Below are 16,325 nucleotides of genomic sequence, written 5' to 3'. Positions count from 1 at the left end.
CTGTGATTCACTGTGATTCTTGTAAGGTGTCAGAAGCCAAGGTTGGAAACTACTTGGTTATTCTCTAACCAAGCATGTTAAATCATCCAGGATCTAAAATCCAAAAATATAAAAGTAACTTTTAAATAAGGCTGTCAAATATATGTAGTAAAGAAGAAAATACAATGGTTTTCTCTGAAATGTGTATCAAAGCAGCATAGAATGACACAGACACACACACACAATAATGTGTCCATCTTCTTCCTGTGCTTATTCGCTCATGGGAAAGAAAAGGTAATCCAATACTTAATGTTAATATAACTGCTTAAGTTTGGCAGGACTTCAACCATCTATTCATTGCACAATATCTTACACTATGTAAATTTAAATATATATATATATAAATTCTGTGCGATATGAGTAGGTTTTTATACCTCTCCTTGTATGCATCATGTTGCTATGAGGAACTGTTGTGGAGTGAAATGAAACTCCTTTCTTTTTTTCTGTTCATGCTAAAAAAAAGTGGATTCACTTGGTCTGACGTTTTCGATCACATCTTTATAAAACACCTCATGAGCTCCACACTACAAACCCTATGGGGGGGAATGTTTTTTGAGAGAGGATTCCAGATTCATTCACTAGACTGGCACTCAGTAGAGCTCAACAGAGCCGTATAGGTTCATCTCTGATCCATGCAGCTCCCTTCTACCAAGTTGTGTGGTTATTGGTTCAGTAGTTTATTACATTAACCTGTTGACTGAAAAATCAGAGATGAAAACATAACCTCCTTAGCAGAGGTAATAAAACTTCCACCCTTTTATCAAGGAGATGTCAGCAACATTAATAATTATTAGAAACCCAACAGGAAATATAAAAGTAGAATGAAATGTTTCGAGAATATCTAAATAGTTGACGGGTGATTTTCTGTTGGTCGACTTATCAATTCATTTATTAAAAGCTATTTTTCCCTGCTACTTAGTCTATAGGGTTTTTATATTGTGTTGTATTTACATTGTATATAGTGGTTTATTTTTGTCGTGCACTGATTGCTGGTTGTACAGAAGGATAATAAAGATTTTCTTTTATGGACAACTTTAATTAATCACAAGCTGCACAAACCAAAATAGAGCAGCAGAGGAACCCAGCAGCCAGCAGGGGGAAGCCTCAGGACTTCACAGCAGACTGTGATTCTTGTAAGGCGTCCGAACTCGGTTATTCTTAATAATAGGTTTTTGTAGTATGTTAAATCATCCAGTAACTAAAAGCTGTCAAATATATGCAGTTAAGAAGAAAATATTTTTTCTGAAGTGCTGCATAAAATGAAAGGGACACATTCACGGCAATCGTCATGCGTTGTGGCCTAGTCGGTAATGCGTCTGTTCTGTAACAAGAAGGTCCTGGGTTCGAATCCCACCCTTTCCTGTACTAAAGCTTGCAATATACTGGATTATTATAATTGGCAGGATTCCTCCTATTAATTGCAAATTATATAACACTATGGAAATTAAAATGAATTAAATAGGAAAAAAGTAAATAAAAAAAAAATTAAATTAAATTAAATAAAAAAAAAAAAAAATCTGCGCGCGCAATTCCTGCGCATTGGGCTTCTGCACAGGATGTGCGCAATGGGTTTCTGCGTAGGATGTGCGCAGTAGACTTCTGCGCCGGATATGCGCGCGCAGTTTTTTTTTTTTAATTTAATTTAATTTAACTAAATTTAATTTAATCTTTTTTATATTAAATTTTATATAAAAGTTTTTATATTAAATTTTGTTTTCATCATCGTAAATGATGCTGGTCTTCACAGGTGACTGACCTACGCAAGCCTGTAGCCTGTATGAACTAGTTCAGAATTGAAATGGTGAACTATGCACGTGAACTATTCAGTGTACCTTCTGTATAAACAGATATGGTTCATACAACAGAAACATCTTCAAAACTTTATTCTAGAGTTCTTCTACGCTGAATGCTCAGTCTTCAAGTGGGAAGAGCACGACACAGCGCCACTCTATCAGCTGTCTTCCACATCAAATCAGTGGTGAGCTATGGAACTGCAGCTACACAGATGCCACAGTAAAGTCTCTCTACTTTAATTGCAGTGTTTGTGGCGGAGTTTCTTAACACAATCGAGCTACTGTAAACTACCACAAAGAAGCAGTTGGACCCAGTGATTTATCATTTACGCTCCTTTAGGCCATTATTATCCTTTAGCCCCCCCCCCCCCTTACATATTATGTCTTCCTGTTGCAGGAAGAGCAACAGATGCTAAAGTTAGCTCACTAAGCTGCAGGTTGGCTTTCATGGACACCAACTTTCCCGTGACACCTGTGGTAAGTCGCCTGTGTTTATCTCTACGGTTTATTGATCTCTTCTTCTGGTGTACTGCCGAGTTCCGTCTGCCCTCCGAAAACTGCGTGCACCTCTCGGGAGCGCGCACAGCTGCAGCTGATAAACGCCGCCAGTCGTGAACATCTCTCTGACAAAGAACTTTTTAAAATCTATATCATCAGGTTTGTTGTGTGTGTGTGTGTGTGTGTGTGTGTGTGTGTGGGCGTGTGCGTGTGCGTGTGCGTGTGCGTGTGCGTGCGTGTGTGTGTCAACATCCTTCACAAATTGATGCTAGAAAATTAAGAGGAATGGAGATGCCAGTTAAATACACTTGTGTGTGTGCATGAAATATATATATTTAGAGAGCTGAGCACAAATCAATACACTTTCACTTTACATTATCAACACCCATGCTGATGTGTTAATAATTTGTCCTTAGCCGGTCAACCATTGATTTCCATGTATTTTCAGCTCACAAACAAAATTCATAGACGACTTAATCTTATTATACTATATATACTCTGTTTGCATTTTTGATTTAGTTTAATTTGACTGCATTTTAGTTTCATTTTGTGGTTTTTCAAACTAAAACTTGTTGCTGCAAGATTCATTCTTTACTTATCATAAAACCTGCTGCTGTGTTCTCCTTTGTTTTTCAGCAGACAGCCATTGATTTCCATGCATTCAGCACAAAAACTAAACATTCATAGATTTCTGAAACTTTCCTAACCTGTAAACCTATACTCCATCACATTTTACGTGTTAATCCTTTAAGTATGTTTCGGTATTATTTTGAGGTTTAATTGACTTTTAATGTACAGTTTTATTCACGACTAAAACTTTCTTAACATTTAAGCCCAAACTCCATCAAAGTTTGCGTTAGGATATTTGTCCCTTTTAATGGTATTTTATTCCATGTTAAGGTCTTAACGATTTTAAATGTCTTGTGCTTTATTCACTTTTTAGTCAATATCTTCACAAAACATGAAGCTGTGTTTGAATTGTGTCCTTAACCAGGCAGCTGTTTATTTCAATGCATTTTCAGCACAAAAACTCTAAATTTGCAAACCTCTGAAACTTTCTTAATTTGTAGGCCAAAAGTTGACCTTCAAATGTTTGGCGCCTTTAATTCCATTTTTGTCTGGTGTTGAGGTTTAAAGTTCTCATTGAATTTAAGTATCAGCTGCTCTTCCATGTAAGACCGATTCAAAGTGATGTCCTCGTTGACACGATGTGTGCTGGAGAGGTGAGGGTTAAAACCATGTGGGTTGGGTGGGATCCCAGTGAGTAGCGAGGCACCTGTCCCTGCTGTCAGGAGCTGATGTTAGTCCGCCTGTTCAGGCTGCAGCAGCAGGACTTCCCACAGTCTCACTGCTCGGTGAGTCACTGCAACTATTTGCATTCATCTGTTATTTATTAATTTTATTCTCAGAGACCTGTTGCTGCTCATCGTTTGTAAAGGAGGTCTTCATTTCAGTAGCTCTTTCTCTCGTGTCACTCTCTGCTGTCACTCTCTGCTGTCTGAGGCTGGAGCATCTGATTTTACACACAGTTGCAACCTCGCTTCTTGTTGCATTGAATCCACTGCAACTGAAAAAAAATGTATTAGGGTTAGAAAACATTTTGTTGCCAGAATTTGCTAAAGTATTATGGATCAGATCTTTGTAAGGTTTAGTAGAAAAATGACAACATATTAGTTTAACATTGACTTTATACAATTTGTCCGACAAAGTTTGTAAATGTAAAGAAAGGACCCATCTTGAAAATGTATGTATGATGAGTTCAATTTTCAATATTAGTGAATATGTGCTCTGTTTATTTCTTTTTTAAGAATTTTTTACCATTTTAACGGTATTTCTCTGGACTCAAAAAATGTAACTGACGTGGTAACAGGTTCCTAAAACCACCAAATCCACACTTAACATGGACAAGACCTCAGTGTACACAACAAACCTGAGGAGAACCATGTAGGTTGTATGGAAATTGCAACTTACTTTTTCCGAAATTTTTTATTTATTACCGTTATTTATTCACATATATTTTTATTTTGCAATAAGAGATCACGGAAATATCTTTGAAGGCTTATTTAAATATGACCTCTTGTTTTTAAAACTATGGTATGAATACAGATTTATTGTATTTTATTTGTATATAATGAGTTTGCTGTCTTTGGGTTTTATGGTCGCACTGTTTGTGTTAAATGCCAACATAAACCTATTTGTAAATGAGATGATGACTTTAAATGGAAGCTGTTGAATTCCTGCCACAAAAGTATTACTTCTCCTCTCAGGCTGTCATTTTTTTCCCCCCTCAGATGTTGATGTGGTTGTTTAAGATTATTTAAATTATTGTTATTCATACAAATTATGAATTAAATATGATACAATTCAGATTTATCAATCTGGACTTTACTTCACAGCTAATATGTGTCTCTATTAAAGACTGGTTAATGATATAAAAGAAACAGCCAGCGGTGCGGCGGCGAGCATCTGGTGAAGTTCACTCGCCATCACATTCTGCAGATGAAGTGTTTCTTATTTGTTCTCAGGTGATACAATAATCCACGTAGATCCTTATGCATTAAATATTTTTCTCAGTTTACAACTGCTTCTCTCGTACTTTGCTTAAGGAAAGTTTTGAATCCGACTGTTGTACGTATTAGTTGTGTTGGGAGCCAGGCTTCACAGAAACCACCTACACCAATAAAATACTACTGCATCATTATTAACAATCTAATAATATTGTATAAATATAAAATAATACTAATATATCACTACAAGGCTATTCATTTTTACATTTATACCTTTGCATTTTTTCCTAGGTAGGAATTTGAAAGTAGGACTTATTTGTAACAGAGGGTTTTTAACAGATACTGTTATTTTATTACTTGAGTAAATAATCAGAATCCTTATTCCACCACTGCCACACACAGAGAAGACACTTTCCTGTGGGGTCGATGTTTTATTTCATACGTTTTTTAATAATCAGGGATTCATTGATTTATTGTCACACTTTCTTTACCTACATCTGTATCATTTTGCATCGTCACAGTGTTTATTAAATCCATAAAAAGACACGTGTCTCTCCAGTTATTCGACAGGGTGCTCGCCGCAGAGGACGATGGAGAGATCCAATCACATCAACGTCGCAATGCTGGAAGACCTCAGCACCAACGGGACGGCCACTTCAAAGGGGGTCACGTTCTCGGAGCAGAGCAAGCCACCGTGTGGGTCCACCGTGAGCTTCCACAACGTCCAGTACAAAGTGCAGCTGAGGAGCGGCTTCTGCAAGAGGAAAAGCAGCCCCAAGGAAATCCTGGTGGACCTCAAGTCAGTCGTTAAACTCGTTTGCTTGTTCTTCCTCTTCATGCACCTGTCTTTCTCTGTTTTCCCATCACTCCCATTCTTAAAGTCAGACAACCACAGAAATCCTGCAACTGTGGAAGAAAAGCAGAAGAATCCTTAGTACAGCTTGACGTACGTTTATATAGCAATCCATTTGTGTTTGGACTCCGATACATTGATCAGTTGTTAATTTTCTCGACTCATTTAGTCCAAGAGCTTGGTAGGAAAACTATTAAATTATTTACAACTATAGTATTTCAGATTATTGCTAATATTTATGGACCTGTCACAACAAGACAAAATGTTTAATGAATGTGTTGACTTGTGGTTTATTTACTTCCAGAAACAAAAACAGAAACGGTTAGTGTAAAGTTTATTAAAAAATATTTACTCCTAATATTAAGGGACTATGTTACAGTAAAACTTCTATATGTCAGTTCAATACGACTCATTGTATCCTTATCCAAAGAGGAACAATGGTGAATAGACTCTTACATTGGCCTCTGTCTGATGGTATTAAATACAGCCGACATTTCCCATGGAAGAATGAATTTCACACAAGTTTTTTGGGCCTTCTCCTGCCTCAGTGTTAATTATATGATATTAAGCATGGTTTATTGCATATAATCTCTCTGATGCAGTAAAGAACAGTCTGCCAGGGAAACGAATTAAACGCTGTCACGTGATCCACCACCAGGCTTTTATTCAGTCCTTTAATTCCATTTTATATCACTGACTCTTAGGCTCCCTTGTGCCTTTGGGTCACTGTTCTGAAGTCAAACAATTTGCTTTTGAATTACTTTCAATGGTCTCACACATTATAGACTTTTATAATCCGCAGCTTTCAAGAAATGCTAAGTATGTCGGAACGATTGCAAAATACCTCTCACGAACATGATTCTATTTATTATAGAGGCGGAAAAGGAGTTAAGATGAAAATTATCTAAGTGCTTCCAAATTTGATCACATTAATCCAATTTGGGTCACAATATACATAATTGTATCATAAAAGTGATTATGTGAAGCAAAAATCTGAGATTACACGTTACAAAAATGTATGCAGACCAATTAAATATGCCCCAATATTTTATCCATGTTAAACTGGTGGCACACAGTTAAGTATTATTGTCTTGCAGTGGGATAATGAGACCCGGCCTGAACGCAATTCTCGGACCTACTGGAAGTGGAAAATCTTCGTAAGTACTGCACCAACCTCTAAGAAAAGAAAAAAAAAAAATTAAATGTAGATTTATTAGACTTTTTTGTTTTTTCATAGATTCTTGGATATTCTGGCTGCGAGGAAGGATCCTTCGGGCCTCTCAGGAGAAGTTCTCATCGACGGAGCTCCTCAGCCTCCAAACTTCAAGTGCCTCTCAGGCTACGTGGTTCAGGTGCATCTGAGTTACTTATTATTTCACCTTTTTTTACAGATTTTTAACTGGTGGTGGTATTAGAGGTGACACATCCATTGGATATGGAGAAACATTAGCTTAGAGAAGTTCTCTGCTTCACACGCCTGAAATGGGATTAATTCAGAAAAAAACGCATCAGAGCAGGAAAGTAGAAATCGACACCTCCGACCTTTGACCCTCTTGTGTCCCTCTTAGGACGATGTGGTCATGGGGACCCTGACTGTGAGGGAGAACCTGCGTTTCTCCGCTGCTCTGCGGCTGCCCAGCTCCGTGCCGCAGAGTGAGAAGGAGGCTCGAGTCAATCACCTCATCACAGAACTGGGTCTCACCAAAGTGGCCGACTCCAAGGTTAATGAACACGCATGTCCATCTAAATACATGTCACCTCTTACCTGGCAGACTGAGTCAACCTTCAATAAACCAGCTGACAGTCAGGACAGACAGACTGATCCCTGCTGTGTTGTTCTCGTGCTGTATGGGCGCTGTCTCCAGGTTGGCACACAGATGCTCCGGGGAATCTCAGGAGGAGAGAGGAAGAGGACGAACATTGGTATGGAGCTCATTATCGATCCCTCAGTTCTCTTCCTGGATGAACCAACCACTGGACTGGATGCTAGCACCGCCAACTCCGTGTTACTGTTGCTGAAAAGGTAAAAACTGATCAGAGGTCCTTCAAGTCTTTGTTTTTTCTGTGATTTCGACACAGATTGTTTTTTAGAGAGGAATCCTCAGCCATGCCCATGCCGTGTTGAGCCTTTTAAAGAGATGTGTATTCAGATCTGAATCAATCTGATATGCATCATATGGATGAAAATGAAGCAAAAACATTGAACGTTTTGAAGAAGCTTGCATTAAACCTTTTTATTATTTTTCTAGTAAAAAGCAAGGTTCCTTGGATTGATCCTTGTGGGATCCCTCAGAAAATGGAACAAACTGAATATATTATTCTTTAATTCAAACTATTCATAATTCAATAGATTTGTTTTGATTATTACAGTGACACACTCCGGCCTCCATGACAGAGAGCTCCAATTTTGCAAAAATATCAGAAAGCTGTGTCAAAGGGTTTATGTGTGTCTGGACAACACAAAGAATTGTGTATCTTTGAATCTGAAAATTTACAATTTTTTATCCATTTAATTCTGCTTAATTTGTATCAGAACATTACTGTTGAATTCAAAACTGTATTTCCTTGTATTTTTAAAAACTAAATCTGTTTTCAGAATGGCCAATCGCGGAAGAACCATTATTATGTCGATCCACCAACCTCGCTACTCCATCTACAGACTGTTTGACACTCTGACTCTGCTGGTTAGTGGTAAAATGGTTTATCATGGACCAGCTCCGAATGCTTTGGACTACTTCGCCAACATTGGTAAATTCAATGTTAAAGCTTCATAATCTCCTCTGTTCAGGAATTTTCATTTAATTTAATTCATAAATACATGTAGATGATTGTGCAGTTACTATATTTAATGAGTCAATAGCAAAAGTTATTGTTATTAAACACTGATCTTTGTGACATGTGTTTCAGGTTATCCATGTGAGCCCCACAACAACCCAGCTGACTTCTTTCTAGATGTTATTAATGGAGACTCTACAGCAACCATGACCAAAGTGAACGGCTCTGAAGGTTAAGAGACATATAAACCAAACCACGATTAAATGTTGTCTCTTGCTTTCAATAATAGAATCAATTTAGGAACTTTTGGAAAAACTCAATGTGTGCATCACATTGAACATTTAACTTTATATGAGTAATAAGATCAATGATCTTTTTTCATAATGTTCCTTGTGTGGTTAATTCTAGGCAGAGTAGTGCTTAGAAAATATTAGTTGATTAACAGTGATGATTTGATCTTATTTTCAAATTTATTGTGACAATCAGTCATTTAAGACAGTGATCAGTCAACAAGAGGAAACTTTTCTTCATAATAGATATGTCAAGGCCCAATGGAGCATCTGATATTAACTCATGTAAACTTAAAGAAATCCCAGAAAATGACATGGATCCTCTGTATTCATTTTGAAGTCCACACATGAAATCCTTCAACCCAACGCTCTGTCTGTTGTGTGTGCAGGGTCAGATTTGGAGTTTGAGGAGCTCAGCAGCTCCACGCAGAGCATCGAGAAGCACCTGATAGAGGAGTACAGGAACTGCAGCTACGCCAGTGACACACGAGCCGAGCTGGAACGCATCGTCCAGGACAAGGAGTTCATCTTACGTCCGAAGGCTCGCACCATCACCTACAACAGCTCCTTCTTCCACCAGTTAAGATGGGTGCTAAAGAGGACCTTCCAGAACCTCATGTTGAACCCACAAACATCTGTTGCACAGGTAACCATCGCTATTACTCACTGTGAAGTCAAATCTTAGCATATACTTGGACATAATGCATACAGTTGTACAATAAATATGTGGCCGAGGCAAGAACCTGTGAACGTACCATGGCATAAATAATGGAAACAGTGGGTAACAGCAGCAAAGATGTTACTCTTGAAGTCTGAGGAGGCCTTTGAGAGAACTTTTCTGTTCTTTGGGTCTTTGGTTCGGTTTTGGTCACTCGTTCATCAGTCGGTTGAAAACAATCCTCAAGCCAAAATTATTGCAAATGTCAACTGCCTCTCTGCAAAGTAGATCTAGCAGACCGGGGTCTTGACTCACTGTGCAAGCAGTGGACTCTTTGGCAAGAGCAATCACCTGTACATGTTATATTTAGACAAACTCTGTTTCAAAAAAGAACCGCCGTGTCCAATTTCACACCCACAACCACTGACAACATGAGGGACACAGAGGGAAGACAGGAAGACTGACAGCCGTCATGCAAAATTACAAAACACTTAATTGTTACAAGGTCAAATCAGGAAATAATGAACTGGATTACCCTTAATTACTACATCGTAATAATGATTATCATTTGCATATATACCTTGCCTAAAGTAATAACTAATAATGCAATACTTTAGATTTAATTATATTTCAATAATGATACTCTAGCTTGTCAAAATGTTAAACTAAGCTACTTGGTTATGTATTGGTCAATTCATTTGGAGTAGTTCAGAGTTTCGAGTTTTAACATTGCCAGCACTTTTACATTTGTCTTGATTATTCTCCTGTTTGGCAGAGACCCGGAAGCTTTTTGGGTTTCTCAAGTGAGTCTCATCTCAGGGAAGGTGCACACATGTTCAGTCCGAGTCCTCACATCACATCTGGAGTGTGACTCAAATCCATGTTTCATGTCTACAGCTCTTACTGAGGAGTCCATAATTAACGTGTTATTTTCTTATCTTCTTTTAGGTCAAATGTTTCAACATGATATTAAACAGCCTTCAGCTTTTGACTCCTTCAAACACTCCAAAAGAGAGCAGAGCTTAAGTGGTGTTATCCTCATGAACAGGATGCACAGACAGCACTTTGTTAGGATCAGCACTTAAAACTCTCATTAGTTACCCCAGTGTGGCGAAATGCCATCAGAGGTCTCGTCACTCTAAGAATTGTTAACAGCTAATTGGCCCTAAATAAGTCAAAATAATCCCACAAGAGGGGCTATGTGGCGTGGGCGCCATAATCGGCTTTGGTGACTGTTGTGACCCCACTCTTGCCTCTTTGGGCCAGCATCTGAACTGATATCATATCTGGCCCCTTGGCCCCGCTCCGGTTCTCATCACATGATGGCGTCATGCCCTGTCCCTCCACTGCCCTGCTTTCACATGAGGGAATGAGGGGAATGAGGTGAAAAAGGCTCAACCTTATTAGCTTATCCCCTCACCCTGGGAACCGCTTAGCCCTGTCATAATCTGTAAATTGTTGGGATTAAAGCTGGTGTCGTGATCACTTTTCTCACTCTTTCTGTCATCTCCCCCCCGTCAGCAGGTCTGCTTGTTGTCTCGGAGAGGTCAGTGAGGAGGAGGAGCGCGGTGTCCACTTCACACCTGATCCTCCAAATCACTGGCCTGCCTGTCACTGCGGATTTTACACAAGATTTATTTTCAATCTTCAAAAAGAATTCATAACAGCGCTGGTTTAGCAAAACTGTATCACTGAATCTGAGGGTCTGGTTTATTATTATTATTATTATTATTATTGTTACTATTATTATTATTATTTCACACTCTTCACTCATTTGCCTTTTTCTCCTAAAGTCATTAAACTGCCCAAGTTGTGAAGCTGTTGTTTTCCGACTTTGATGTGTTCATGTGCGTTAAAGTCAGAATGTGTGACCAACATGCGCACTGCAAACAAAATGTGTTGTATTTATGTGTTAAGAGCAGTTATACAGCAACACATGAAGGCCCAGTTGTGCAGCAGTGAATAGTGTCTGGGCCCAACAAAAAGGAGGGTTTCTGACACCTTCGTTGTTTGAACCATGTGTTTTGGCTTGTGGCTTTAATGAGGATCATCATGCAGCACTTTACGAAGAACATTTAAATGAGATGAGTATCTATGAAAAAAAACAGTGAACCCTTTTAAAGCCCATTTGTTCCTAGAAGCATTTTGAGTTTTGACCCTGTGCAGGATAATATTTGCTAATTTTGCAAACAGGACAGATTTTTTCTGTGTTTCTTCTTAGGTCTAAATGTCTCATGTCTTTGTCCGTGCAGCTGGGAGTCAACATTTTCCTCGCCCTCATCGTCGGGGCCATTTTCTTTGGGATCAAAGACGATCAGAGCGGACTCCAGAACAGGTGAGATAACTCAAGAAACAAACAGTGAACACAGATCTGAGCTTTGATCAGCTGAAAGCTAGGGACTCATCCTAAGGTTATATATGTTATATGTTTTTAAACCTCTGCCAGACGTCAAAGACAATAAAAATGTATTATCATGTTAATCTTGCGGGGAAATTACAGTGTTCCGAGCTGAATGCATATTTTGATATACATAATGAAATAAAAACAATATTTAAATCAACAAATACACCAAAACACTGAACTTTATTAACTTGTTTCTGTTGGTTGTTTTTCTGATGTCAGTGATTAAGGTGCATTTATTAAGATTATAAGATTAAGATTAAGATTAGGGTGTGTGTGTGTCAGTGTCTTTGTCAGTGTGTGTTAAAGTACATACAGTATGACATCTGAAGTTTACTTAGTTGCTCTCGTCAGCGTCTTTAAACACACATATCCGCGTGTTGTTACCTAAGAAGAAAAAAGTGTTTTATTTGTAATGATGGAGGTTCAAAAATCCATTTAGTTGAAGCATTAATAATTGACAATTTTACAATATCACAAAGTCTTAAAGCTTACAAAGCACAATGCAAAAGCTGTTCTCGATATTACAGTCTGTACATTATGTGCACACCCACTAAAGTATTTAGGTCGCTTTCATTGATATAATATAATCTATATGTGTATTCATGCATCAGGCTTTAAAGTCAGGGGCTGCTTTTGGTAGAGAAGTGTGAAAAGTGAGAGCAGGTCCAGCAGAGCTAATCCTCTTACCATATTTTATTGGGCACAACCTGGTACTCACAAGCCCTGCGGCGGAGTCCATCACAAATCTCAATGGGCTCTCTCTTTTCTCTCTGTGCAAGCTTCAGTGGACTAGAAGGACCTAAGGTCATTACATTCATGGTCAATGCATAGGCAGTATGGCAGACACCAGTCTACGCGGCTTAAGTGTCTCAAGTTATCCCCCCCCCCCTCCCCTCCCGTCTTCTCGCTGGATGCAGGGTCGGATATTAGGACCACAATGGAGTCAGTTCACTTTGAAGTCTATGTGGTGTTACAGGGACCACACCACAGTCGGGACTATAATCTGTTCAGCTGCCTCTCCTGCAGAATCACCTCTTTGTCAGACAACCAGAAGTGTTTCAGGGAACTGTGGGGGCCTCAGGCATCGAGCCTAATCCCTAAACTTCAGTTGGGTTAACCGATACTGAACTGACCTCAATGTTAACAGCATGTTTAAAAATACATATATCTCTATTTGTTCTCTTGCTGGTTTTGATCTTATTTTAGAATATGATGTTTATATTAAATCTGGTTCACCCAGTCACAGACACGTCAATACAGTACAATCTATGTGCAGCTCTCCTTCTATCATACATCGCAGTGTCAGGTGCAATTTGGAGTTCAGTGTCTTGTCCAAGGACACTTCAGCAGGCAGGATGGAGGAGCCAGGGATCCCCCATTTCCCTGGCTCCAAAAAACTCCCCCATAAAAATATAAAGAAATAGACCTTACGTGTTTAAACACCATATTCTACTTTAAAAACCTGATACAAGTGCACATGTGAAGCTCATGTTTTATTCTTGTGTGTTTTCATGTGCTCTGAATTCCCATTGAGGACTGGCCTTGTTTTCAAGTTCAGGTTTATATGTTTATATAACCAGACAGTTCTGTTTCTTACAGGATGGGCGCCCTCTTCTTCATCACCACTAACCAGTGTTTCAGCACCGTGTCTGCAGCTGAGCTCTTCATCACTGAGAGGAAACTGTTTGTGTACGTATCCTGTCCTTCGTCATTCTTTCCACTTAAATGTCAGGGACACGCCTGTTGACACGACTGCAGTTCATAATACTAATAATAATATTAAAGTGTCTGTGATGCATAAATCCATGAGGGAGACGTTAAACTATCCACGACACCCGTGTGCACAATTCTTCATGGATTTGAGTCTTCAGAGTGGTTTCATGGTCCGTGTTTGATTTCCCTCCTGACAGACACGAGTACATCAGTGGTTACTACAGAGTGTCTGTCTACTTCCTGTCAAAGATCCTGTCGGACATCACCCTGCGCACCTTCACCTCTGTTGTCTTCAGCTGTATCGTTTATTTTATGATCGGTAAGAATAACAGATTGATTTGTGGAACTCTTTCGGGTTTAAATCTTTGATCTCTATTTAAATGCACATATCAGTCTCTAATAGTGTGTGTGTGTGTGTGTGTGTGTGTGTTTTTCAGGGCTCAAATCTACCGTCCCTGCCTTTTTCATCTTCACGCTGACCGTCACTCTGGTGGCCTACACAGCCACAGCTATGACCATGGCCATCTCGGCCGACCAGAGCGTCGTGGCTCTGGCCAACATCTTCATGACCATCAGCTTTGTCTTCATGATGGTGAGAGACGAGGCAACACACACACAAAGAGACGCAATTAAATCTCATTCTCCATCTTTAAAGATGTTACAATAATCTCAAGACTGTATCATATATCTTTTACGTGCTTTTAGATTTTCTCAGGTCTCCTGGTGAACCTGCCCAGTGTCATGGATTGGCTGGCATGGCTGAAGTACTTAAGTATTCCTCGCTACGGCCTCGCGGTAAGTCGCAATTTACTGAAGTTGTAATGTTGTGAGTTGTGACGAATTTCATTAAAAGTTTTAGTAACTGTTAATTTGTAGTTTCAGAGAAACTTTTTTTACGTAATGCATCTTTGACGTTCCTATTATGTTATCACAAAGTCAAAACATAGAACGTTTTAAATGACACAGCAGTTAAAATGTTGATTAATATTAGATCTGAATAATATTGGACTTCATGGGATTTTTATGGCTGTAAAAGACGTTCAATGTTCAAACAATTGTGATAAGGATCCCTTCTTTTTAAGTTTAAAAGGTTATTCTTTATTTAATATGAGTATAGAATAGTAGTTGTTTACTCAATCCAGCTGATAAACAAACAAACAGACAGTGGAATATCTTGTGTCAAACACGTCCATACAGACATACTAAATTTATTTGTGCGTTGTTCATTGTGTTTTTTATGTCCAGGCCTTGAATATCAATGAGTTTGTTGGTTTAAAGTTCTGTGAGGAGGCCGTGATACAAGATGCCAACATGTCGGCTGGAGCATCAAACTGCAGCACGAGCACAGCCGCTCTTACGTGAGTTGACCTCACCCACTATAAACTTTTGGTTGGGTGTAACTGGCTAAAACCATCTCTATCTCCTCAACTACATTTTCAAATAAAAATGTGACATTTTTATCATCACAAGCATAAATTCATTTGACTCTCTGAAATTTTCTGAACAACAAAACTCCTCTCTCAAATAACGCTGTGTTCTTTCAGGTGCACAGGAGAGCAGTATCTGGACTACCTGGGGATCGAGTACACCACCTGGGGACTGTGGGAGAACCACACGGCTCTGGGCGTTATGTCCATCGTATTCCTCCTCATCGCCTACCTGAAGCTACGCTTCATCAAGAAATTCACTTAGAATGTTAAAGTCTAAATAGTGATTAATTTTTGTCGTTGAGGAACCGGGCCAGCAGAGAGATGTTCACAAACATATCTAAGGATAAGAGTTAGATGAGAAACCACATATCTGTACTCAGCACTAAGACTGGAAGCAGAGGGTGTTTTCAGGTTGTAATGATTTGAGCTTCTTCTTGTATCTTTTGGTAATTGTCACCCAAATGAAAATTTTGCCTTTATTCGTCTTCTTTTCCACTGAGTGTTATTGAGATTGACAGAGTGTTGAGTTCAATATGAGAAAGAGACTGATATTCATAACAGAAAACCAACAAAGCATTGAACTTTTTCTGTCCACATTGAGATATAAGCCTTCTAGTCACATGTTAAAAGTAATTACAGTGGATGTAAAACCAATGAGCAAAGGATTGTCTCAGGACTTGTCAAGCACTGGAATTCAAAATATTAGGCGACCTTTATTCCAGTTGGGTTTGAGGCTCTGATTTGACGTCAGTCCACTGTGATCCACTGTTGATATCGAAATACCGAATAGCTTTAAAGTACAGATATGAGATTATTGATCTTTTCATCTAACTCTTGGCGAGAAAGTGATTGTATTTCTGAAAATGTCAAACTATTCCTGTAGATGTGCCTTTGTCTTTTTCACAAAACCTGTTTCCACCAAGTTAACGTTTCATCGCCTCATTTGCCTAAAACAGGTGAAAGCTACTGTTATTCCAGTGTTATTCAATGTGGTTATTTATGAATATTTACAGTTGTTGTATTGTAAAAAATCAGACTATGCCTGTATTCAGTTCTTGTGTATCCCAGTAGCGTTGATGTTTTCAGCCTTTGCACATTTACCAAATTACACCAAAGTGAATTCATCTCGAGTCTTAATGCATTATTTGTTATTGTAGATATTCTATAATTATATCAGTTAGATTTTCAGTGTAAACTTTCTTTATTGTTCCAAAGTAAACACCTATACATGTTTTATTCAATGCAGTTATTAAACAGTGTTTTGTTGTGTTTCAGTAAATTTGTTGAGATTTATGCATTGTAAGTGTTAAGTAAAAAACAGAAATGTATTTAAAAACATACTGAAGTTGTTTACATTTTATTTTA

The 16,325-nt window shown here is 38.6% G+C and overlaps 1 protein-coding gene across 1 annotated transcript; it reads left to right on the top strand.

Annotated features, from left to right (window-relative positions):
* The first annotated feature begins 2,198 nt into the window (after window positions 1–2,198).
* Window positions 2,199–16,325, top strand: abcg2d (ATP binding cassette subfamily G member 2 (JR blood group)). Its single transcript, XM_062387027.1, has 16 exons — window positions 2,199–2,309; window positions 5,397–5,636; window positions 6,788–6,847; window positions 6,928–7,042; window positions 7,259–7,411; window positions 7,556–7,713; window positions 8,287–8,438; window positions 8,598–8,696; window positions 9,145–9,401; window positions 11,666–11,748; window positions 13,417–13,506; window positions 13,728–13,849; window positions 13,968–14,122; window positions 14,236–14,325; window positions 14,776–14,888; window positions 15,075–16,325. Exons 2-16 carry the CDS (start codon window positions 5,428–5,430, stop codon window positions 15,220–15,222), a joined length of 2,004 nt encoding a protein of 667 aa, XP_062243011.1. The 5' UTR covers window positions 2,199–2,309; window positions 5,397–5,427; the 3' UTR covers window positions 15,223–16,325.

This window comes from Platichthys flesus, chromosome 5, assembly GCF_949316205.1.
Source record: "Platichthys flesus chromosome 5, fPlaFle2.1, whole genome shotgun sequence".
NCBI classification, from domain to species: domain Eukaryota; kingdom Metazoa; phylum Chordata; class Actinopteri; order Pleuronectiformes; family Pleuronectidae; genus Platichthys; species Platichthys flesus.
This window is presented reverse-complemented; position numbering and strand designations above follow the sequence as displayed.